This window comes from Spea bombifrons, chromosome 2 (genome assembly GCF_027358695.1).
Source record: "Spea bombifrons isolate aSpeBom1 chromosome 2, aSpeBom1.2.pri, whole genome shotgun sequence".
NCBI classification, from domain to species: Eukaryota; Metazoa; Chordata; class Amphibia; order Anura; family Pelobatidae; genus Spea; species Spea bombifrons.
Window position 1 is genome coordinate 70,610,780 of NC_071088.1, and position 27,019 is coordinate 70,637,798.

A 27,019-nucleotide genomic window follows, 5' to 3' on the forward strand; every position below is an offset into this window, starting at 1 on the left:
CTGGGTTAGACGAAGAAAAAATGCAGGTTCTTCTTAGAAATTTCATGCATTACATTGGGTGTGTAAAAAATCTGACAACCACAACAGTAATAAACAATATAATCAGACATCTTCAAACAAGCAGAGCTTGGTATGATGAGGAATACATAGGCCCACCATCTGGCTCACCCCAGCACCAAGGGTAGAGGACTCCAAGCTGGAGCTGACCTGACTCAAGCTCCTCTTTCACGTTAATGTCTTGGTTTTTGCTCAAGTCCGTATTAATACATATTGCTCTGAATAGAACCCTTTTATCACTGAATAGGTTTGTAGCCAAAATTCCAAAATATATATATATTTCATTAAGATATCCGTGAAATTATATTTTCTTAGGGATAAATGTTAGCATTTTGCAAATAGACCAGGAGAGGGCAGTGTTCAAAAAAAGCTTCCTTAATGTTTTTCGGGATTTAATCACTAAGAGGTGATTGGTCAGTATGAACTTGACTGACCAGACTGAATTTGTATGCTGTATTATGCTAATACTTTCAAAGTGACTAATATGTTCATGAATATCTAAGGTGCTCGTGAATACGTGTGAATTCATATTATTTTAATTTTGTTTGCTGCAACCAAGCTGCATGTAAGTTTACTGACAACTCACATGTCCTACAAACATCACACAAAACGTTTAAATATAACAATTGTAAAACATAAGGAAATAACATTCCCCATGAACTTCTCTTAATCAGGGATGTATTAGCAATAGGGCAAAAACACATTTGCCCCAGGGGCCATGGTACCAACCCACTGCTTACTTTCTGTAGATTTAGATTGGGGTTCCCTTGGTCCATCACCTGCTGCAGGATATTTACAGAGACACAGACTGACTCTGCAGCATGATCAGGGATGGCAGAGGAAGAAACCTCACTTCATGTAGTAGGATAGGATAAAACAATATGAAGTTCCATTTGTAGCTATTTGTTGTAGCTACTAAGAGGCTCTTTGGCTCTTTTAAGTATGTTGTAGTGCTTTTTAAGTGGTCGTGTATTTGTGTATGTAAGAAAAGTAGTATCTCTGCTCCCATGATTATGGCATCCACAGATTTCTTTTTATACTGTTTTGTCTGACATCAATTAGATGTTATAAGTATCATATAGCTTAGCAAGCTTTCTCTATGGTCCCCTTCATGTCCCATTAAATATGATCCCTGGTTTCATAACTGACTAGCGTTTTCCAATCCCAGACAGTACATATTTCACCTGGTCTCTCCCATCTACTGTTTTTCCAACCATAAGTACTATCTTCAATCTCTGCCTCTCCACTAGATCCTCCCATCCTCTTTTAAGAATTTCACATAACTTCCTTCTTGAAAACACCCTACCTAGACTCTAGCAGTCTGTCATTCTATGAGCCCATCTGCTTTCTTCCTCTTTCATCCATGCTTCTTGAAAAGCTTGTATATACCCAGCTACCTTCTGGATTCTGTCTAGACACTGTACTGAGACTGCTCACTACAGTGAATAGTGATATACTCAATAAACTAAATTCAAAGGTCATTGCTCTTTGCTGGCCTTTCTGCTTTGTTTGACACTGTTGACCTTTCTCTCTTTGAAACCCTTTACAATCTTGGTCTCTGTGACCCTGTTCTTTCCTGGTTCTCAGTGCACCTTTCTGATCACACTTTTAGTGTCTCCATTTAAAAATGGGAGCACCTTCTCCTCTTGTTAGACCTGTTTCTGGCTGCCTTTAAAAGAACATAGATGTAATTAGTTATGCAGGCAAATACTATACTCTAACACTTTTCTTACAGGTGGCTTCACGCCATCAGTCACGCTCTCGCAGTCACACCATTGCACATTGAAAAAGATATTAATGCATGCAAGGCATAGCCACGACACATCTCAAACACGCACAGACCACTCAGCTACAGCACACAAAATTACATAAAAATGCAATTAAGTAGCAAGAAGTTCTCAAAAACCAGGAAATTACAGTAAATGTTTTACAAAACAATCTTGGCTCTAATTGAGACCATTGACAAAAAAAATAACAGAACTTTAGGCACTGTGTGCTTCCAAACAACAGCCGCAGTAATGTCCAAATTTTGGCTGGTTTAGCTGCACATGTTGTCATTACACTGGAATCCATTTCTTGTTGCCATTGTAGAGAAATGACTGTTTCCCTGGAATCCCTGGACGATAAGACCCTAAAACAAAAGAGATTTAGCATCAAGATTAAAAAAAAGATATGTGAATCGTTTATTGTTAATTAAGATTGCTGACAGGAATGTACAGTCAATTCTTACAGAAATAAAACTGATCATTTTCAACGGTGCCCTATTGAATGCCATTTACTTTTGTAAATAACTAGGTTCTGAAGTACCCATTGTGTATAACATACTACAGGCGCGAAAACATTGGACAGTGCCGTTGCTTCATACATATAGGTCAAAAAAATCAAAGCTCTGCACAGGATTGATATGTGACTTTCTATTGTATTCTGCTGGTCCCATAGTATGCATGGGATTGCTGGTAGGCTGAACGATTACAACTTATAAAAATAATAATAATGCATAGAAGATTATAGAAGCAAAGAAGACTCAGATCTTGAGTAATTGGGATGTCACTCAAATGAAGGTTCAAATATATTGCTACATATGCACCTACACTATATAGTTATTACATTAACTTAATAAACAGGCCCAAAATATATTCCAACATTCATTTCTGGAAGTTTGTAGTGCTTTATGTGGCAGTAGTAGGAATCATTTCTTTGTTTGTGAAATGTGTGTTCCACTTAATGATGTAACAGGAAGTTGGGACACTTAATATAAGAACAGGGTGTGCGTGTTATTTCAGCAAAGGAGTTGCCTGACATCCCACAAAATGACTTTATTAAAAGGTATCTAAATTAATTTATGCAAAACTTGCAATGTCTCATAACATCTTTAAAATAGGTCACAGAGTCCCACCTATGTATATTTTGGATTCTGTGGTCCATGTTATTTATTGTAATAAAAATATAAGGAGTGCATAGAAATTAAGTTTCATGTCAGCTTAGAAAATACCAATAGTTTGATATATGTCTATTTTATATTCACAAAATCATTGTTTACTACCCCAAATACTTTATTCACATACTTCTCAATTATGTATGCAGGGGCCCTATAGTCCATAATGTGACACGGCTATGGGACCTCTACTGGTCAGGATATGACCTTATATGTTCGGTAGTATGGTAGTTTATCTAAATGTAAGCTTTACCAGACTGTTTTTATTAGCTTTCAATCACAAACTCATCATCTATTTTATCAGGAAAGATCTGGGTACATCGTAGGCAAATTACTTCCAGAAATGAAATATTCACAGCCCACTCTAATTTCCTTAAATATTTTCCTTGTTGTATTTTGCATGTGAAAGTTTGGTATTTTCATAAATTTCTCTCATCTTTGAAGGTCCATGGTCAGAATCAACTAGTTATTAAACCAGACAGTCCTTGTATATCCAGGTAGGAGTTCAGCACTTTTGTGCGACCAAATGGGAGCCAATCACGAAAGTGAAACAGTGGCGGACGTCACATAAGGCAGCCTAAGGGATGCTCATCAAAAATGGGCTGGTGCACAGTTTGGACCATTACAGAGGAAAAATGAAGTTATATTAGTCAAATTGTAATCCAAATGGTAAACACTAAGAACATTTCTCTTCTGGACATTTTCGATTGGATCCAGATGATATATGCCTAGGAACCTCATGAAAAAAGGTCCCCACGTTTATAAAAAGGGCTAAACAATGAAGTAACAAATAATAATATTTGAGTACATAACACAGCCTTGATGGATTGACTTCCACTCAGGAATACCTCATACACTGACAATATCAATCAAGTATTATGCCACTATACTCAAACACAAAAACCTGCCTTCCTCACTAATCGCCTATTGTGATGCCATATTACTATAGGGAATTACTATATAGGGAATCAAAGTGCACATATGGTAATTTCACCAAAACACTGTTGTCTTGCAGGTTGTACAAGTGACTGATTTTAATCTTTCTGTAAAAATTTGGTTTCAAATTGTACGACTCTTTGGAGGTAGATACTGTATCCCCCTCTAGCGACTCTCACAATTGCCAGGGGTGTTTTAATGGCATATTACACATACAATGTATTGTTCTCACATCCAGGTGCACATAGAAAAAGCAGTTGGCAGAAGGATGTGGAATAATGTCCATCAAGGGTGGGTCCCGCTAAATTCCTGCCCGCCGGCTAGTTGAAAAAAGTGCCGGGAGGCTTTTTTCTCAAACCGTTTACATCCTGGACACATAATATTGCAGATCCCCAGCATTTAGTAGTGAAGTAGTTAATCTCTTCTCAGAGATAAAGGCATGGTGGAGTACATTATGTGCCTAAACTGCATTCCTTTACAGATGAGCAATGTTTCTTGAAGGCATTATCACAAAATATCATCGTAACACCATAAGGCCCCTAGGACTTTTTGCAAATATGCAGCTGTGGAATGTAAAACTCTAATAACTTCCCTCTTTGAAGGCATACTTTTATATGTTATATTTAGATTACGTGGATTCATAAAATAAAGTGGGAGGGATTGACTGTCATCCATAATCTTAAAGTATACAGAACATCTTATTGTCTTATTCTAGCAATTTTATCTTATCAAAAGTCACCCGAGGTTGTCAAATAGCATGCCTGAAACTTGTTCTGCTCTAGCTCAGTGAACTAGAAAGTAAGATGTATGGCGGGCATATGTCTGGGCCTTTGGGTGATTAATCACATTGGTGAACTTTGGAAATTAGTTTTATATGGCTTCCATGCTACGCTACGATAAAGAACTGGCAGAAAATGGTGTGCTAGTATTTTACCCCCGGACAGCTGCTGATGTACAGAAAATAATATATGATAGATGATGTATTTTAATAAAATGTACTGAACATTTTTTATGGAAGTATAATTATCAATACAATCCAAAATATACATTTTTGTATATAAGGTATTGCGTCAGTTACTCTCAATTTTTTTAAAGCGTCAATGGGATGAAATAAGGGCAAGATCAACATCCAAGTTCATTTCCACAAAAGTATGTAATATAGTGATGCATCCTGTAGATGGTGTAAAACTATCTAAAACAAATTGATTCCTAAAGAAAAGGTGATTATTTGTCTAATGGTTTTAAGAATACATGTTCTTGTTGGATCATTCACATACCTGGACCAGGAACACCCTCTCCGGACACATCTCCAGCCCATCGACTTGTGTTGGACACAAACACAGCACTGGAGATGTGATGTTTGGGAGGTCCTTTGAAGTCCACAATGTCATACTGCCCAGGTCCAGGAATAGGAGGGGATTTGCTAACTGGCACAGCTGGTGCTGAGAAGCATAAATAATGTTTCCTCCTACAATAAAACAGAAATATTTATGATTATGCAGTGTAGTCATGTTAGCTTAAGTCGTAAAATAAGTTCTGACATATTGACACGTCAAATACTAATATGCATTGATGTATTGTTTTAGCAAAGTCAGCTACCATTATCACACTACATAAAAACAAACTGCTCAATAATAAATGAAAGCAACAGCCCTGAAACGTGAGGGCTAAGTGGGTAATGTGGTACCCGAAGGATACATTTATACTGACATCGTGTTGCATGTTTACATATACGAAACTCAAAAAAGCATTTGTTTTGCCACACAAGTGCCTTTTTATAAAACTCCACTAAAAAAAGCTAATAAACACAGAATATAGCCTTTATTTTCTAAAAATAGCAAGCATTAGAAACCAATACCCAATGAATTTCAGCTTATTGATTTATTTAACTCTTCTACAGATAAAAATGTTTGAATTTATTATAAATTATCCATAATCCCTAGTTTAGTTGACTGACACACATAATTATATGTAACAAAAGGGACATTTTAGCCATGTATACCTAATTTGTTGACAATCCTCAATTTATATTTTCTTTTATTTCCTAACCGTTATTTAAATTTTAGAATAGAACTGACATATGGCAATCTAATTCCTAAAACATTTCTTCTTAGGGGATATTTTTCTAGGGAAGCCAAAAAAAAACACTCGCCCACCCTTAAGGAGTGCCCACCTGCGTAGCTAAAGCCATATTATGTGGCTGCCTATACAGGTACACCAGACCAAAACTCTTGCCCCAAAAATGGGTGGGAAGTGGTACTTTATGCCCTGGGTGAAATCTTGAAATAAAGATGCTTCAAAGTAGAATTAAGTAGATTAAACGATCACAGCAGATAATACACAGATAAGACAGGGTTTACAAGAGGAGACAGAGCTCAAGGTAGGTTATTATTATAATCCATAATAATCCATTCATATTTATTATTTCTACTGTTGTGTACACCACACCAGCGAGAGGGCCGTAGTAACTATATTATTTCTAGTCTACTGACTGCAGTCCTGTGTTCTTCTTCCATGGCTGTGACCTGTCAGGTCCATGGACTGGCTGCCTGTCATTAAACTGTCTATTCTAGATACAACTATGTTCAAACATAATTAAAGATGAAAAATAAATCATCATTTAAGCATGTATGTGCACATTTCATTATAAGTAATAAAAAATGAACATTCATCGAAAATATTTTCTCTTTCTTTCTTTCTTTCAGCAAGAGATCGCTATGCCAAGACATCTTCAATTATAGCACCACACACAAATACAAGCAATAAAGAAAATAAGCTAAATTATAGGTCATTGCAGACACTGTCAAGTAGATCTACGGAAAAGAGGCTTGCTGGTGGTGGGGGTCTTCACAAAAAAATAATCTGTGAGCCATGCTCTCATGTCCAAATTTAGCCAACATAGTAGTCGTTTATAGGAAGGGCAGCTGTTTACTAAACAGAAACAAGAAGCCTCTTAAGTACTGACAGGTTCAACAGTGTGCATAGACAGCACTAATGCATATTACTTTGGAAATCTTAAGATGTCTGCCAGCTAGCATATTTTAGGAGAGAGGGTCTTCAGTGTAGCAGACTATACTGACGGTGGCCATAGCAGGTGTCTCTTCATCTATAGTGTATTAGTGATTAGAGGTGTTAGCTTTCATGAAGATAAATGAACACTGGAAGATTATGTTGTTCTGGCTGTTGGCTGGCCTTGGGAGGGACAGAGAGAGTGGTGGCTCTACAGAGGAGATGGAGGGGTTAATGAGTGAACATCATTAACACCTAACCGTGACATACACCATTGCTAGACACAACAGGCTGACCCAGCTTGTGGTGATATTCACAGTAGCGTAAATTTGCCATAAGAAACCTTTTCATATGTAGTACACAAAGTTCTGTAGCATGTTAATCTAAAATAACCAACAGATAAAGTATATCAAGACAATAAGAAAAAAGAACAAAAATAACAAAGCACTGATTGTTTGAGTACTTGGACTCCATGGAACCACTGTTGACAGTCATGGGATGTAACGACTCACTGGAAGGTTAGTCTTTTTTGTGTTTCTGGAACTTTGAATGGATCATAATTTGCAGGTCCTGGATTGCTTGAGGTTGCATTTAAAACATTTCTTGATGTCTTAGACTTAAAGCTTGAAACAAGGACCACAGGAGATTCTTTTACTAGTGAATCATTTACGGTGTAATGGCCTAAAACAGAATAAATAATACACAAAGTTTACATTGATATAGGTTACATTCAAAACACTTTGTGTGTTAATGCAGATAGAAAGCGCTATACTGTTGACTGATACAGTAAATAGGAGGACATGAAATACTTTGACTTTCTTGAATATAAATTATGATACTATAAAGAATAGTTTCACAGTATTTATTCTTAAAGCTGGAGACAGTATAGATCTTCATAATGTCAACATGCAGGCACAGTTGATTTAATTCATTGGGATCACGAAGCTTTAAAAAAGCAGATGACCGTTTCACTTCTTTATTTATATAAGGGAAATGTGTATAGCTGTACTGGTCCATTAGAATATGGTGTTTCTGGTTGTAGGTGATAACATTTATTGGGCCAGCTTACAAAAAGACATAGAGTCAAATAAGCTTTCATCTGGAAAAAGTCCACCAATATCCTTAAAGCTTGAATAACGTTACTTTTTTTTAAGTTTGTGCAATACAAGGTATCATTTATGACATGTGATGAGTACCTGCAGTTTTGATATTGAGAAGTTATGATAAGTTATATATAATATTAAAAAAATCTGTAGGTTAGAATAATGTGCAATTTTATTATTCAACAGGACTTTTGATGGAATGCAATTCAACTTACATGGAGAAGGTCCCTTCAGATGGTTTGGCTGTATCACTTCTCTTTTCGTTTTTGAGACAAAGGCAGCATGTGCTGATACTTTATTATGAGGGTGAGAATAAATTATAGATACCTAAAAAAAGCACACAGGTAAATTTATACTGACAAATAAAAAAAATAGTAGCATACCGTAGTCTTTTTGTGAGATACTATACAATTAAGGGTATTATCATATGAAGCAGTAAGAGAAAGAAACCCATACGTTTAGGCACTCACATCATATTGATTTGGAGCAGGAGTCTTATTTTTAATGTCTTCTACTTGGGTGGCGATAGGCTGGTGGAACATGCTAGAGTAACTTTTGCTAAAATCTTTTTTGGAGAACAAATCATCCCGTAAGTTGTACGTATTGGGAGCCGGGGTGCGGTCAGTCTTAAGGAAGCAACTTCGAGCTGCCTGCAAGAGATAAGAATTGGTCATATAGTATTGCCTTGCTTTAAGGTCCCTGCTTGTTCATGGATGACCCCTGCATAGTAAACTCTAAAACAAACATGAATGTCTACACAGATTGTTGAGAAAGATATTAAACATGTTAGGTTGTCTGTAAACAGTTGTCTCTAAAAGGACTGTGCTGAAAATCATCCCTGGTTATAGTGCCCAGTTTATCGTTTATGGAAAGGACAAATGCATATTATTTCCTCTTACCTTGGATGGGAAACCTCCTGTGCCTTTTTTAGAGAAGGAGACATTGTTGACATCTGATGCTGTCTGACCAATATCGTAGGATCCTGGGCCTGGGTTCTCATTCTAACATTGAGATAAATGGTTGGCTCTATTAAACAGATTTATTATTGACAAGTAAGACATTACATTGGACTAATGTAAATTTTCCAGTATCCACAGGAAAACCTCAATAACAGTGAGCTCCATAAAATTAGGCTACTGTATTTCACTGATCACCCCTTCATATGCAGCTCAATGACACTGCCTACTAATGTGGTAAAATAAATATTTTGTTTGTCTTCTGGATAGTAGACTCAGAATTTTTAATATGTTTGCACAACTATAAATGTATTTTGAGATATCAGTGTTAGGTTGTGGTGCTGAAGCACCACAGATTGGTACATAATGGCAACCATCTTTACTGCTGAGCTTAGCCTTTTAAAGATATGCGGCCCCATGCGTGTTGTGCCATAGTGTAAATGGCCATGTTGGGGAGATCAGAGGTCACAGTGCAGAGTTTTTGTAAAAAATATAATCGTACAGGACCTAAAATACAAATGGAGAGCTGATTTACATGTCTGTCGTGATTTAACAATATTGTACTTAATCTGGATGCAGTGTCTCATCAATGTGGAAAAGAGTAGTATATCACAACCTGTTGGAATGACCTGAACAACATACAAAATACAGCTGATAGCTTTACTACGGTCAAAAGGCCTAACCTATGCTGGGTACACTTCAGGAACTTCTTGAGTAGTTTTGGAACCTTCCTTTTTTCAAACGTTAATAAGTATTTGACATGAAATTATTGCTATTAGGTGTGTTTATTGGGTAAAAGAGTGGTACTAGGAGAACTTGGTTGGCACGGTCACTTACTAGTGGTACTTAGGTATAAAAACATTGAGGAACAAAATAATGTTACATCTGTGTAATTTGTACTGAGGTTTCAATAAAAAATGTGTGAATTTGTAGCAAAGAAAAGAAATTTGGAAATCCTAAAGAATGAAGTACTTCTTGATATAGCTAGGATATATATTTGACTTTGTTCCCACCTGCCAATACTTGCCAGACTTTTATTTAATGAGGAATGTTGTATCTCACCCCAAAATCACAAACATATGGAACCAACTGGCTACCAGATGGTTGGTGCTTTACTGCATAGACCTTTCTTCCCGATCTTTCCAACTTACAATTCACTGCTAAAAAATTGTTTGAGCAAACTGCTATGATGCCTTTTATAACATCACTTTTTTTTTTTTACATCCTTTCATAGTAATGAAAACAAAATACATATTCTATCTTACTTTGCTCATCAGGTGTCACACCTCAAACCTACTTGAACATCTCTCTTTTTGTATAGTCGTATGTCTCCCCCAGGAGGCCATTTTAGAAAAAACTCCAAAAAATGTGTTTTCTTCTTTCATGTTCTTTTACATCACATTTATTTATAAAGCGCCGGCCGATTCCGCAGCGTTACATTCATAGAACATTTTATAAACACATAACACATACAACAACAAACTGGTGCAAGGGAGAAGAGGGCCCTGCTCTTGCGAGCTTACAGTCTAGTCGGTGGTTGAGGGGAGTGAGACAATTGGAGAGGACAGCTTGGATGAGGATGAGTTGATCTGCTTCTGATGTGTTGAAGCCGTTTCTGAAGAGAGAGGTTTTGAAAGTCGCGTACGAGGCAGAAAGTCTTTTATTCTAGTTTGTCTTTTAAACTGTCAGCATCTATCTTACACATATGTTCTGGTAAGAGATGTGCAAGCCAGCCTCTTCAAGCATTGAATGAGCTAAGACAGACTCACCGGAAACACAAGGAACCTTCTGTATGGAAGAAGTCAGCTCTGGTTTGTCTATCTATAGTTCTGGTGAATTCTTTTTTTCTTTTCAAAAAATAAAATGTCAGAAGGCAGCAAACACAAAAGATCGTGAATACCTTACTTATACACAAACCAGCTGAATGTAACATTATTATGTGTGGGCAGAGTTAATGATTCCCTTTTTCCCTCACCCCAGCTGACTCAGATTTCCTCCAGGGCAATTCTGCAAAGAAAACAGGGAGGGATAGGAAACAAAACAGAAGTCAATCTCGCCTCAGATTCTACGTACTGACAGCTTAAGCTTTTAATGAAACTTGGTTTCACGTCATTAAGGAGGAAGCTACGATGGTATGTATGAGCAAGGATTGAGAACACCTGTGGTGTTGGTGCTTAAATTTAAACAATAACGCAAAATGCCCAGAACAACTATAAATCTAACAAGAGCCATTGGGAGTACTTAAAGTTTGCAATGATCATAAGAACATATCTCTGTTCTTGCACAATTTTGTATAGTAAAAAAATAAAGTATATTTTACTACGGACAGGACCAAATGTTTAAACTAAACCTCTCACAAATAACTTGGTATTACAAATAAGCATCACATTTAGTAGACTAAATCCACACGTTTTCATCAAAGACCTTTTTCTCCTTTAGAACTGTTATATTCACATTTTAATAAATTGGTCATAGCATGCTGTATATGACTTTTGACCACAATTAGCATAAATGTTTGCTGGTGGTACAAATGCCTAATGTGCTTTATTCTTGAAAAATATTCAGGAATTCACTTGATCTACCACAAAAACTCATGGGTATTACTATTTTTACTCGGTCTGAGACTAGGCATATGGACTAACAAATTGGGACACCTGACCATTACACAGGGACTTTGATGACATTGCATTCTAAATACACAGGCATTAATATGAAGTTGGTGCCCTCGTTGCAGCTATAACAGCTTCCACTCTTCTCCAAGATTTTGGAGAGTCTCTGTAGGAATTTTTCCCAGTTGCTTTGTACAAAAGACCTTGTTTTGTACACTGCGACAGTCGTGCTGGGATAGAAAAGGGCCTTCCTTCTACAAAGCTGGAGGCATAGAATTTTCCAAAATGCCTTTTCCTTTACTGAGCCTACCCAACCCCTGTTTTTTTTAATAAAGAAGTGTGTCCAAATTATTTTTCTCCATATAGTGGTGCACAAAGCAACCTCCATAAAGACATGGTGGTTGGATGAGTTTGGTGTGAAAGAACTTGACTGGTCCACACAGAGGCCTGACCTCAACCACATCAAACCTTTGGGATAAACTGCAACGGATAACTCGAGCTAGGCCTTCTCATCCAATATCAGTGCCTGACCTCACAAATGCTCTACTGGATGAATGGGCAAAAATTCCCACATAAATACATCAAGATCTTGTGGAAAGCCATCCCAGAAGAGTTGAAGCTGTTATAGCTGCAAAGGGGGACAAACTACATATTAATGCCTGTGTGTTTGGAATGCAGTATCATAAAAGTCCCTGTTGGGGTAATGGTCAGGCGTCCCAATACTTTTGTCCATATAGTGTATGTTTTAATATTTATTAAATTGAAGTATGAAATAAAACATTCTAATTTACAATAAACGTTCTAACATGCTACAAAATAAGTGTATTAAGGTGGACAGAAGTACGTTGGTTCAAATATGGGGATATATGGAAATTATAAATAAGGGTATTTTATATTTTTTCTTTAGAACACATAAATCAAGATCATGGACTTTCTAAATTACAAGGTATTTCTATAATAATGTTAAAAAATGTGATTCGACTCTTTTATCACAAGCAGGAAAATGGGAGGGAGCTAAACTTTAGCAAGTTTCAGTATCCCAACGAAAAAAGGGTTTTTTCACTCATTTTAATTATATCTTAATGCTTTGTGTTAGGATTAAGAGGTTAAAAATAATCAAAAAGACACAGGTACCACCCAAGAAATAAAACCACCACCTACTCAAAATCAGTTCTATTAAAAGCTGAGTAGGTAAATGGTATATAATTACATAAAGCACACATATTGTACCTTTGCCGTGTGTTGATAACATAGCAGCAACCCCTCAGGGCTCAAAACCATTTCATAAGACCAAATAAATACTAAGAAAGGCAACGTCAGATATAGTCATGAGGTGTTGACTCTCCAGTAAAATTTCAATGGCTTGAAATGAAAGATTGATGAACAAGTGTTTTGCAACTTTGAAAAGAGCAAATGGCTTACCGATTGTATTTTGATAAAATGTATTTTTAGGAACTAAAAGGCCAGCTCATTCATGATGCGGAAAGGGTTGACAAAGGTGACACTGCAAACTTTTAAAATACCTGATCGTATGATTATCATCTATATTATTTAATATGTATATCTATCCATTACTTTAGTTTATGTACACATTTTGTTTAATTACCTCCACTTGACACTGGTCTTTCAGTAGAAGGTTTTGCAAAAATAAATAAATTGGAACAGCTGTAGTGAGCCATGACTTACCCGCAAACTTCTGAATGACAGAAAGGGTATGAGTCAAGCCAGATGTAACTTATACCTATCAAATCTTCCAACTATGCTTCAACCAGCAATACTGAGCAATGCATTTGTGGGAATTGGGGATCATAGGACAGTTGGTGAGAACCTCTGATGTGTCCTGACTGGCCTAGGGAGATGTAACATCAATGGAGGTCCCCCATCTCCTCAACTCTAGCCACACACCCCCAAACAGGTGTCCTGGTCTGGATATCTGAAATGTTAGGGTGTGTGCAATGTGTCACACTGAAAGCTACATAGCAGGTCAACATAATAAGAATGTCGGAGTCGTATGATCCCATTGTTAAAGGACATATCTGTTTTTGTGCTGGGTGATGGGAAGGCCCAGACGCCCACTAGGTGCATGGGGTCCCTCTCCTGCAGCAGGGTTATTTGCAGAGAGACACACAGAATCTCTTTATCGAGTATGATCAGTGATCAAAGAGTTAGCCTCCTACTTTAAAGAATAAGAAGCTCTTTGTGTAGTCACATATTGTAGTCAGTAAGAGTGGAAGCTGCATGGGTGCCTGCTGCTAGGGTAAATCCAATGGTGCAAATTATCAGGACCCCCAGCCTGGAAGATGCAGGTACAGGAAAAGAGACTCTGCAGGTAGGAGCTTGGGTGTTTGTTTTTGATGTAAGAGAGGTTTATTCACTAAAAGAAGAATTGGCAGTGCACTTTAATCTGCATTATAAAGCTCCAACCTTAGTGAGCTTCTTCTGCAAGAAGATCTTGGTCCTGTATACTGTATATTTGAATAAATGCAATTTCTTCCAAGTCTCCTCACCCAAGTTATGCATTATACAGGACCAGCCCTGCCCTTCTTACTGGAGAAAACTGCACATGTTGTGGGCTTTCATAACGAATAATACAGTGGGGAGTTAGAACCAAACTCTCTTGCCAACTCTTCCTTTAGTGAATAGCATTATGTGTTTGCCTGTGCATGTGTGAATGTATGTGCATTATGCCTACATGTTTCTATCATATACTCTATATTTTTATACTTATGTCTTGCCCAAATTTAAGCTGTCTGAGGGGCACTGCAGCAAATGCTCCACAGCCCTAGCGTTCTTACTGGTCCATACCTTTCACCTGTCCTGCGACACGTGGCGATCATTCTCCTTCTCTGACACTGCACATCCGGAAAGTACATCACTTCTCCTTGGGCAATGTCAGGATGATTGCTACACTTAGCGGACCTGATCACCACTCAGTGAGGGAGGTATAGGCCACAAGGAATATACAAGAGGAAGTGGAGGAGATATATATATATATATATATATATATATATATCTACACTAATGGATCCAGGCCGCTATCATCTCATTCATCCTAAAGAAACCCTTGCTTGATCCAACATCCCCATCAAATTACCATCCGGTTTCCCTTCTACCAGTGGCGGCTGGTGGGTAATTCGAATGGGGGTTCACAATATAAACATTTTGAAAATGACATGTACAGGTTACCTAAATTAACCCTAAAGACCCCATCAACCGTAACTGCCCCTTAATTAACCCTAAACACCCCATCAACCATAACTGACCCTAAATTAACCCTAAACACCCCATCAACCATAACTGCCCCTAAATTAACCCTAAACACCCCATCAACCATAACTGACCCTAAATTAACCCTAAACATCCCATCAACCATTACTGCCCCTAAATAAACCCTAAATACCCCATTAACCATAACTGCCTCTAAATAAACCCTAAATACCCCATTAACCATAACTGCCTCTAAATTAACCCTAAAGACCCCAATTAACCATAACTGTCCTAAATTAACCCTAAAGACCCCATTAACCATAACTGCCCTAAATTAACCCTAAACACCCCATCAACCATAACAGCCCCTAAATTAACCATAAACACCCCATCAACCATAACTGCCTCTAAATTAACCCCAAAGACCCCATCATTGGCGGGGCCAATCGTTAGAGTCACTGCAGGGATTGCAGTCAGACACCGGGGGGGCGGGTAGACTCCGGGCCGGGAGTGTTGGCTGGGAGCTGACAGCTGGGAGCTCCTCCTCCTGTTCGCACAGTAAAAGTTTTACTGTGCGAACAGAGGTCAAATGGGCGGCTCAGCAGGCACTTTAGCGAGCGTGGCAGCAAATGAGCCAAATAGAGTTTCTTCCTATCGATAGGCATAGGCAGGCTACATCAGGGAACAGGAGGCTTCATGGCACGTGAACCCCAAAGCGCAAAGGGGGAAAAATTGCAAAATTCATAAAATTTAGATGAATTTAGATCCATTTTAATCTAATTTAGATTCATTTTTGATGAACTTTGCAATTTTTTTTTTCCTTCTGCGCTTGAGGGTTCACGTGCGCACGTGCTCCTATGGAGGACCCTCCACTGCCTTCTCCCCTGGTATCCAAACTGATGGAACGATTAACTTATAATCAACTAACAAAATTTCTCTCCACAAACTCAGCATTATTTCGCAGCATTCCACCAAGACGGCACTCACTACTTCTCTGTAGCCTTTGACACCCTATACTCTTCTCCATCTAAACCTCTTCACTTAGACAACTCATATCTTCCTTTGATTTCCAATACCACCTATACGCAGATGACACCCTATCTCCTCTCCCAACCTTTCACCCTCTCTTCTAAATCCCCTCCCTGACTGTCTTTCTGGAATTTTATCATGGATGGCGTTGCATTACCTGACGTTCAGCATCTCTTAGGCTGAGGTTATGGTAATCTCTCCACCATCCCCTCTGTGCACAATTCCTGACATCTGTATCACTGTTGACAACTCCACTATCCAACCGACAGACAAAGTTCAAAGTTTGTGATATGCCTTGGTGTCACACTTGACTCTGCTACATCCAGTCCCCCACAAAATCCTGCCACCTTCACATAAAAATCATCTTCCAAACTCATTCATTCCTCACACAAGAAACAACCAAAATACTAATCCACACCCTTGTGATATCCCACCTGGGTTACTGCAACTCCCTGGTTTCCTCCTCTCACACCTTTCACATCTCCAATTCATCCTCAAAACTTCAGCTAGATTGGTCTTTCTTTGTCACTGATCTGCCACTCATTTGTGCCCCTCATACCTTTCAGTCAAATTAAAACTCCTGACCTACGGAACCCTTAACAACTTTGCACCCCCATATAGCTCTACCCTCCTATCCAAATATACTCCTTACCGCAATCTTCGTTCCTCTCATGACCGTCTTCTCTCTTTTATCAATCTTATTGCCTCTGGAATTCCTTTCCCCGTTCTGTCAGTTTTACTCCCTCGTATGAAAATTTCAAAAGCTCTCTGAAAACCCACCTCTTCCTCATAACACTCTCAGCTAGCCTCCTGTCTGAGTCTTCCGAGCAACCAAAAACATCAGCAGCTCATTACAAGAGGATGGCCCTCTTCTTCTTTTGTACTAGTTTGTTAATGTTTTTTTATTTGTCCTACCGACTTTGATAGTAAAGCGTTACAGAATCTGCTAGCGCTATATAAATGAATGTAATTAATCTAATGCTAGGTCTGCTGGAAGAAGACTGTTTCTGTACTAACAACTCTGCTAGCAGCAAAGTGGTATGCTGTAATTACCTGATTGAGACTGTAGGCAAATCTCAAGGCCTTCGAGTTGAAACCTCTTTTTTCAAGTTCTGGAACAAAAATAGTCTGGTATTTTGTAGGTATTGAGGCAGGGCTGGCGGGTGTCCTGAATCCTTTAAAATAAAAAAGAAATAAACAATAATAAATGCCAGATCTGTTTAACTTTCTTCTCTTAGCATGTTCTGTCTTGTAGGAGCTTTTGCGATGTGTGAAAAAAATACAATTAGCAAATTACAAAGGAGAGCTGGTTTTGCTAACGGTGGGTAAATATGAAAATTAAATGACCTTTTTTTTTGGTTGGTACAATAACCTTAACACTTTTCAAGCAGACTGCTATTATTTTAAAAATAAAATGTATCTTAACAAAAAAAGATGCATATTAAAGTGCTTCATGCATATTAAAGTAATATGTACCACTTAAACATTAAAAAGCACTAACCTTGGGGAGCAACTTTAGCTACAGACCTGCAGCTTCCCTCCCCCCATAGTCCTTCACTGGCTTGAAGCAGCCAATCAGTGACAGTAAAATGCTTCATTCAAATCAATGGGCATGCTTTTCATGCAACAGCATGACCCCCCTCCTCACGTGACTTTCACCAAGCCGGTGCAGCTATCATATGCATTAAAGTGATGTGGAAATGCAGGGCCGGCCCAAGACAAAATGCCGCCCCCCCCTTATCTACCCTTCCTCTACCTCCGTCCCTCCTTTTCTCTAGAGAACCCTGGAATGGGACAAGTGGGACAACGCCATACTTTACAGCTGGAATATATCCTGGATAATATCCAGTGTGCAGGGAAACAATAACTTGAAGGGGTGAAACTGAATCACCCCAGGGGTCTTACATAAATTTATCAGAGTCAAAGGGATTATGAAGCAGATTCTAGGGCATGGATGGCCATTCACAGAACCCAAGTCCTAAGGACATTTGCATTATGGCAGAGGAGACTCAGCCATGAGGTCAGCCCTCATAGTGTATATGGACATCAATGAGTTGAAACCACAACTCTCCTATCAACAGTGACTTTCACGAATAGACTACAAAGACTCTGTTGATAAGAAGTTCCTCTCTTACCGCTCCGGTTTGTAGGAACATGGTGGATGCTAAGAATGCAGGTTAGCACTGACTTAAACATGGTTTAATCTTCTTTTGTTCCAAAAAAACATTTCATTAATTCTAGACCTGGAGGTTGCCATTGTTGTCAGTGACATGACGTTTTGACTGACTTTCCCTTCACAGTTACAAGACTGAGCTGATTCTTTATGGCTATGCTAGGAAGTATCTTCCTACATAGACCTTCATTAGTCAGAGTGTCCAGCTGGGTGGTTAAAAATTAGTCATTCTATTTCTTGCCATACATTGCAAGAAAAGGAGTGAGGGTGTTTGTCTAGTAGATTGGGCTATGGCCACAAAGCTAGAACACATACAAATGACTAATATGGTGCTGCCTGAAAACATTTTATGCAAAAACTAGAACTGTTTCACCTCTTGACGACAATTGATGTGTCACGGAAACGCATCACAGTTTGTGGCAATTGCATAGGTTTAAACTTGCTTAGAAAGCAAACAACAATTGCTTTCTTTACTCAGGCGCAGTTTCTGCATTGCCTCGATATCAAGGTATTCAGCAACACCCAAAAAAATGTTAGCAGCAGAAACGAGTTTAGGAAGTGATCAACAATCGCCTCCTATGCTCAGCCGATGTTGCTCAAATGCCTTGATAACTATATATTCAGCAACATAATAAAAAAAAACAATCAGGGGCCCCGCATGATGGCTCCTGAAGGCAATCACAAGCGCCTTAGTGTGGGGCATGCTGCCTCTCACAAGATGACGGTGCCAGGAAAAAGTAAGAGTTCCCTGCAGGTTGATTATAGGTACTGCACTCAACACGTAGGTTAAAATCTAAAAAAACATTAAAAAGTTAATAAATAAAAATGTAGTAACATTTAAAAAATACTGTCCCAGTGATATCACCATGACAACATATGGGAAAGCATTCAGTTCTGAAAAAAAGTAAAATAAGTCCAAAAATGTTTAATTTTAAGAACATGTCCTAGAATTGTTGCTGTAGTTTTACAAAAATCCTGGTACAGAAAGTGTTAAAACTATATAGTTTGATGGACTACACTGAATTGACCAGCTTCAAAGATGTCCCAAATAACACATGGGGGCAAGATGACCAGATATTAAAATTTTAAAATGTGCATGTTTCAAATGTGGCCTTTTATCCCTCATGAAATCCAGCAAACATATGCATGGGGGCATCACTGTACTCAGGAGATGTTGCTAAACAAATAATGGAGTGTTGTTTGGGATATACCAGGAGCTAAATAAGCCAGCTTCAAACATGTCCCAAATAGGATATGGGCACATGACGACCACATGTTAAACTTAAAAAAAAAAAATTAAAGCTATTATTAATTATTAATCTATTATACAGTGATCAGCTGCTTTTGTGCATCCGCACTTCTTTTAACTGGTGTGTGTGGGCAGGTTAAAGGGTAATTTCTTTTAATGGCTAGGATGTTCTCTTCATAAGAGGCGTATGCCATTTTGGCATCTGGTTCAGAAGCCATAGACACTATATCAGATGAAAAAGGGTGTTCTTAGTGAACAATCAGAGTCCCAGGCTGTGATCCTGGGCATAGGCAATAGCAAGGAATGTGTGGCCCCTTCTGTGTATATCCCTGAAATTACCCAGTTTACTGCCCAGGAATCAGGAAAATGCAGCTGAATAAACTAAATAGTTTGTACGATGCACAGTTCCTAGCCACTAATCTAGGAAAGCATCGGTCCTGGGATTCAACTGATGCAGTTGAAACAAAGAAGTTCTAGTGACCAAGTGTGACCACAATAATATTTTATTTTTAATCTAATACCTTTTTGTTAATTATTTGTTTGCAAGCTGGTTTTCAGACCTCAAACCCAGGGAAGGAGAGGTAGCAAGAATGTTGCTAAAATTTGCCCACATCCCAGGAAAGGAAATCTGTTAAAAACCATGTCACATATACAAGAAAAATAGAAAAAGGAGAGACTCTGGTGTAAAGCATTCAAGCTTAAATATACACAAAGTAAAATTAATAAATAAAGTTCCCACCTGAAACCCAGCAAATTCCCATGTATGCCAATGGTTTGAAGGGACAAATTGAATTGGTCATGTTCAAAGTTTTCTCAAAAAGGGCATAGGAAAGAGTTAAAATACCACCATTTGAAATACCCTGGAGTGTTTTGTTTGAATTGGCTTGGTTCAAAGATCTCCCTAGTAGGACTTGGGGGGCAGAATCACCAGATGGTAAAATTCTAAATTGAAAAATGCACTGCTCCTACCCCAAGCAACCTGACAAACTTATGCACGGGTGGTATCACTGTACTCAAGGGATGTTGCTGAACACATATTGGGGTGTTGTTTGACAGTGATATATACCAGGAGCTATAAATTCATACCTGAAGTACAATGCGTGTTAAAAAAACACACAAAAAATGACCTCAAACTTTGACAAAGCCTAGTAGAGGAATTAGTGCATGTAAAGAGTCAAAATACCAGCATGTGAAATATCTTGAGGTGTCTAGCTTTCAAAAAGATATGGTTTGATGATGTTAAATCGAACTGGCTGGCTTTAAATGGGCCCAATTAGGACATAGGGGCAGAAGGACCAGATGTCAAAATTCTCAGTTGAATTGAGCATGTCTCAAATGTGTTTTTGTAGCCCCCAAATAACCAGACAAATTCATGCATGGATGGTATCACTGTACTGAGGTGATGTTGCTGAACACATATTACAGTGTTGTTTTGAAGTGACATATACCATGAGCTGTAAATTTATACCTGAATTACAATTTGTGTGAAAACTAAACACAAAATAAATTACTAAAAAAAAGTTTGACAAAGGCTGGTAGCAGAATTAGTGCATTGAAAGGGTTGAAATATCTCAGGGTGTGTAGTTTTCAAAAATATATGGTTTATTGGGATAAATTGTATTGGCCGGCTTCAAACTTGTCCCAAATAGTATATGGGGCAGAATGACCAGATTTGAAAAAATGGTTTTGAAATAGCAAAACACTACTTGTACTTATTATTATTTATTGTTTATATAGCGCCATCAAATTCCGTAGCGCTGTACAATGGGTAGACAGGACGTAACAAGTAGTAGGTAACATAACAGTTTGACTTACAAAGACAACAGGTGAGGAGGGCCCTGCTCAAATGAGCTTACAATCTAGTACTAATTGCCCTATAACTTGCAAAAAAATAAAAAAAAAGACAAAACATAAAAAAAAGATATTTCTAAACTCAGGACAAATAGTAGAATCTATTCAGCAAGGTTTTTCATTAGCATTTGTAGATGAAAACATTTTTCAAATGAAAATGGGAAAATGTGCTTTTTTAAAATTTTTCACCAATATGATCAAACAAATTGTATCTGAAGAAAGTCCTTCTTGTTTTGAAAAAGCAATATATAACATGTGTGAGTACACTAAATAAGAGAGAAGCAAATTACAACTAAACACGAGCACCGCACAAGTGTTAAAACAGCCTCAGTCACGAAAGGTACAACAAATAAAAAATAGCCTGTTCCTTAAGGGGTTATTGTGTAAATGAAGGTTTCTCTAGTTTACAGAATTGTAAAATGGAAGATCCATTTCAGGGATTTTGGTTAGCAACATATCACATACATGTGGTGTAATGAGTGGCATGATTTTAGTTTAACCGTCTGAGAAAGGGGTATGGAGTTGGAAGGTTGCCCAGGATCAACTATGAAGGTAAATGCCAGACTAAACTGTTTACTTACAAAAATAACAATAACAGGATTTGCATGATTAATGAGAACTCTAAGTGTTACCTGTCTTCTGTTTTTCAGAATACATTAGACGATTTCTTCTTAAGTTCTTTATCTGAGAATTCAAATTTCTTGTGTACGGCTCCATCAATTCTTAAAATTCCAAATTAAAAATAATATGGGACACTTGTTTTTCTGTTCAAGCACACTAATGAACTTCAAGAGCCTGAAAGAAAAAAGATTAATCACTAATCAAAAAATAAGTACCTACATAAAAATATGTTTGCCATATATACAATAATAAAAGAAAGTTACTTGTTGCTTCTAGATTCTGTCCCTCTCTATATCAGTCATCGGACAACAAAGTAACTGTGGGATTCAGAAGATGATTTGGGCCTAAGCCATTGTTTATGGTAAAAGTTAAACACAGGCCCCCGTGGTGCATAGGGAGCCCAAGTCATAGGAAATGGGTCCTTTTAATGATATTAATTAAATTTAATTAAATATTTAAATTAATTACTATTTAATTAAACTTAACTAAATTGTATCTAAACATATCATAGGCTCATATTTTTAGCAAGATTTAATTTATTTGCACCATAAAAAGCATAAAAAGTGCACATAAGAGATCACTAATTCTACATGTTCAATAACATGTTCAAGACAAAGTCACTTAGATCATGTGAACCTCAGAAATAAACCTCAGATAAACAACACATGACATATTATACTGTGTCATGATTTATTCAACAAAAATAAAGCCAAAATGGAGAAGCCATGTGTGAAAAGCATGCCTTCAATAGCTTGTAGAACCACCTTTAGCAGCAACAAAAGTAACACATCGTTGTGGATACATTTTGGTCCATTCTTCTTTACAATAGTGCTTCAGTTCATTGAGGTTTGATGGCAGTTGTTTATGTACAGCTCTCTTAAGGTCTCACCACAGCATTTCAATTGGTTTAAGGTCTGGACTTTGACTGGGCCATTGCAACAGCCATTCTGCTGTAGATTTGCTGGTGTGCTTAGGATCATAGTCCTGTTGCATGACCCAATTTCAGCCAAGCTTTAGCTGTCGGACAGATGGCCTCGCATGGCTGCCCCTTATGCACATATCCCGAGATGCACACAAAAAGAGTAAGAAATGTTAGCATAACTTTTAATTAAAGGGACAGTATTATTTCCCAGACAGCCTCACCAAAATGAGTGATTTAATATGCAATCTTTAAAAATATGAATTTTCAAGAAGGACATCATAATTATGTGCATATGATGGCTGGACTTTCCCTTTATGTCCAGCCATCATTTGCACCAAAGTATAATATATTTCAATCATCCTGATCCTTTTTTTATGGTATAATTATGTTGCTTTCTGATTTTATGTACCCATTAATTTTGTTTTTTTTTATAATAGTCACTAGACACATGGATAATTTTTTGTTTTGTTTTTGGTCCATTCGTTTTCGGAGAACATATTTTGTTTCCTGTCCTTTCCGTTCGGACAAAATCTGGAGGTTTTTTTTTTTATTTGTGAACAAAATTTGCCGTCACTCACCTTCACTCATTCTCTCACGCTCTCAATGTCTCCCTACACTCCCCCACTTTTTCTTTTTTCTTTGTGTTCTGTGTTTCTGCTTTCTTCTCCAGTAATCTGTTTCTGGCTTCAAAAGCAACCGAGGAGCTTCATGGACTACCTTTCAGGCTACCAGACTTCTTATGTACCCACCAGGGCCTCAAGGTTCAGGCCCTCTTCCCAGGCTTTCTTCCCAGCAACGTATCCGGTCAAAGGTGGGGCCATCCAGGGTTCAGAGATTCCAGGCTACTTCTCCCCCTCAAGAGCCCCAGTTGACCAGGAAGACCACCCACAGACCACCAATTGCAGTCTTCCAGAAGTGCCATGTGGCCTATATGCATGGGTTTCAGGCCTTCAACATGAAAGAAGCTGGTAGCCTAGCCTGGATACCCCCAGCATGGGGCTCCTTTCTGGATGCAGTTCTGGTGTGCAGGTCTTCTGCAGGCCCTCTTCAGTGTTATCACTGCAGAGGCAGTCACCCAGGGTCAAAAAAAAATCTAAACTTTCAAAAACTGCTAATGTAACATGGGAGTTATCATAGGGATGGACTGTTCGTTTTCCAGATTTCAATTTACTTCACTGTTGAAACATGGTTTGGTGAGATTAGGGTTGGAAATTAGATTGACATCACCCCCCCACACACACAAAAAGGTTGGTTGATGTATTGCACGTGTGTCTTCCCTCAGTTGGCTGGGCAGCTTACGTGGTTTTGGGATGTACTCCTTCTTTTCTATTGTTTTACTTGGGTATTCCTATGTTTATTGGGTGGCTCGTATAGCTGCGATAGCGAGGTGCTCTGGGAGGCGGCTTGCTGTTCCTTCATAGAAATATCCCTTAATGTTTTGGTGTTGTACAAGAAGGAGAACAGACAATTCATACACAATGCCTGCCCTTACGTTGATGAAGGACTTAAAATGAGACAAGCTCCAGCTGTTGGATCTGCTCCCAGGGGTTTTATTGGTCTGGTCCAACATTACATTAACCCCTGGAGGTCAAGAGCGAGCTGCTGCTTTTGGAAGATAGAGTTTGGAGGGACAAGTTTACCTGCCTGTTTAACAAAACCCTGCGGCCTTTTAAATCTAAACCCAGTCTCTGTGTTTTTATATCACTGTCAATTTTTGCCAGATAACAGTGAAGCCAAGTAAAAGATATAGGTAGTTTTCCTATATGAACTTAAGTTATGATAAAAATTTTGAAAATGTGGCAGCAAAACATGAAAAATGACTAGAAATTCCAAGCATGACACACTTTATACAAAAGATATTTCACATAAAATTGCACAGAAGCATTTTTGAAAATAACAAAGCCCAGAAGCTACGCCTAGACCTGAAGCCGCTGACACCAGGACACCATCTAGTGGCTGAAGATGAACATACTGTTACTCGTATCAATCAGACCAGCCTGACTCCCAAGAAAACTTCCAAATGTAATCCCATCAGCACCATTCCAAGAGTATCCAAGTCCCGCCACCCAAAATTGCTGTCCCTTTTTTCATTTTTAGTGAACCTCACAATCTTTATTTTTTATAAACATAGACTGAAAAACATTGCATCACATGATACAATGGAAACCAGGCCCACACTGGTCATCTGGCACACTGGACAAATGCCCAGCCATGCACTTAGTGAGCATAGTAACCTAACATGTGGCCTGGCATATCCAGTCATTGGCCCACTTATGTCAACAGTCTGCCACTGAATACCCGTTAGTAAATGTACATACATGAGTAATTTTACATACATCCATGTTGCACATGGCGTCTATTTAGGTGACAGTACAAAACATATGGCAGAGTAAGCAAACACAGGATAGGGTTAAATGCATAACTGGCTAATATATATAATTATATGTTTGTAGTTATTACTATTATTATTTTTTTAATTTATTTTTGAAGGGGGTTACTCACATTAGATACTAAGAAACTGACTGATCAGCAGCATTCTTTGTACTATCATCAGAGGTTTGTGTTTATTGTAGATGCACGGTTCCCATACTTACAAGACATCTTGCATTTATGCGAGTTATTTGTCCTGGGTACCTTAGTGTAGATTCCCACAGAGTGCTCCAGACTTAAGGCAGTGCCCTGCATCAGGAACCGTCACAGTTTCTCAGCAAATTTAGTTTTTTTAACATGTTTTTTCCACATACCATACCTACGTAATTAAAAACCTACTATTTTTATCACAGCATGACATGAAAGGCAGAAGTGGTTAAACACCAAGTATATACGCTTTACATGCATAGACATGGTCAGATGTGCTTCCTGCTAGCAGAATTGGTGGTCTCAGCGGATGAGTGTTGTACACTCGGTCATAATATATATATTATATATTTAATAGAGGGTTTAAGGTATTACTACAAACCACAACACTTGTTTGCATTTGTTATTCTGCATGTAAATGTCTAGTATTTAAATATAGGAATAGGTAAGGCACCTAAAAGATCATGGCGAAGCCCAGACCCCTATCTCCTTGGACAACAACCCTGAAACAAACCTATGCCACTATGCAGGGTTCGTGTGGGGTACACCTTCCCTGGGGAGGTTTGGACAGACTCCAGGGAGTGAATCATAAGATTTTTCACAGGGGAGATGTGACACCAAAAAGCTTAGGAACCACCGCACCATGGCCATTAGAACCATTTGAGAAGCATGTACGTATCATCACAACGTTCGTGGTTGTCAGTGGGCCATGTTTCTGCAGAATGGATCGACGCAGGGTTGAATATCCTACATTCTGTGTCTACACAAAGTATATCACGGGCAATCAAGAGCATAAAGGGGGGATTCCTAATTATACATTTGCTAGATCAATGGACAGATAAAAAAGTTCTGTAACTGAAAGAAAATCATGCTGTCCGCACACTCTGGGTTCCATTTAAAAGCGGCATCAGGGTTTTAATATGGAAGATTTTTATATATTTATTTATTAAACCTAATCGCAACGAACAGATCTCAATTCATGTCAGCAAATATTTTAACTTACACGTCTTATAGCTGTAGGAATATCTATGTCTCGGAGAAGAAATAAACAAAATCACAGCATCTAGGTAGATATATTTCTTATACAAAGCAGCACACAAACAACACCAGCTGGCGACAGATAATAACAGGGCAATGGAACTTGAATGCAATAGGCTCTAGGTTCTTCTAAAGATGGGAGAAAGAGAAAAGAAAGAATAAAACTTCCCCCAACCAATTATGATTTTTTTAACCTTCCATGGCAATATATATATATATATATATATATATATATATATATATATATATATATTTATTTATTATATATATATAACACACACGAGAACATATTTATAAAGGTTGATCAGTAACAAAAACCTTATTCTTACCTCGATCTCTATGTACTGAAATTAACACCACACGTCTACATAATTGTGTATATTGGTTGCTCAGCAACGCTGCAATCTCTGTACGTCCATCTTTTTACACCCAATAAGACGAGCTCCTATACGCATCCAACAAAATCAACAGCCATATTAGTACTCCCTTAATATAAACAACATGACGTCGGAATTCGAACCGGTTTGACATTTACGCAGCGACAGTAGTGGTTGTAAAAAACCGCCCGTACACTACGCTCTCTATTGCCGATTCTTGTGATAGAATGAATAAAAAAATGAATAAATGCGGTTTAAACGTACACATTTTATTACAAACATACAACGACATAATAATGGTCACTTTGTTTATTCCTGTCCTCCCAATAGCCACCTAAACAGCTCCAGCGCACCACACTTCCTGCTTCTC

At 38.1% G+C, this 27,019-nt stretch overlaps 1 protein-coding gene across 1 annotated transcript; it reads right to left on the bottom strand.

Moving 5' to 3' along the window:
- Positions 1-1,963: 1,963 nt before the first annotated feature.
- STPG1 (sperm tail PG-rich repeat containing 1) lies at positions 1,964-26,699 on the bottom strand. The gene is made up of 9 exons (XM_053457220.1): positions 26,602-26,699; positions 21,747-21,909; positions 16,895-17,016; positions 8,940-9,041; positions 8,511-8,690; positions 8,256-8,367; positions 7,450-7,618; positions 5,206-5,396; positions 1,964-2,188 (listed from the first exon to the last, which is right to left on the bottom strand). The coding sequence occupies exons 2-9, from the start codon at positions 21,829-21,831 to the stop codon at positions 2,115-2,117; spliced, it is 1,035 nt and encodes a 344-aa protein (XP_053313195.1). The 5' UTR covers positions 21,832-21,909; positions 26,602-26,699; the 3' UTR covers positions 1,964-2,114.
- Between the last annotated feature and the right edge of the window lie 320 nt (positions 26,700-27,019).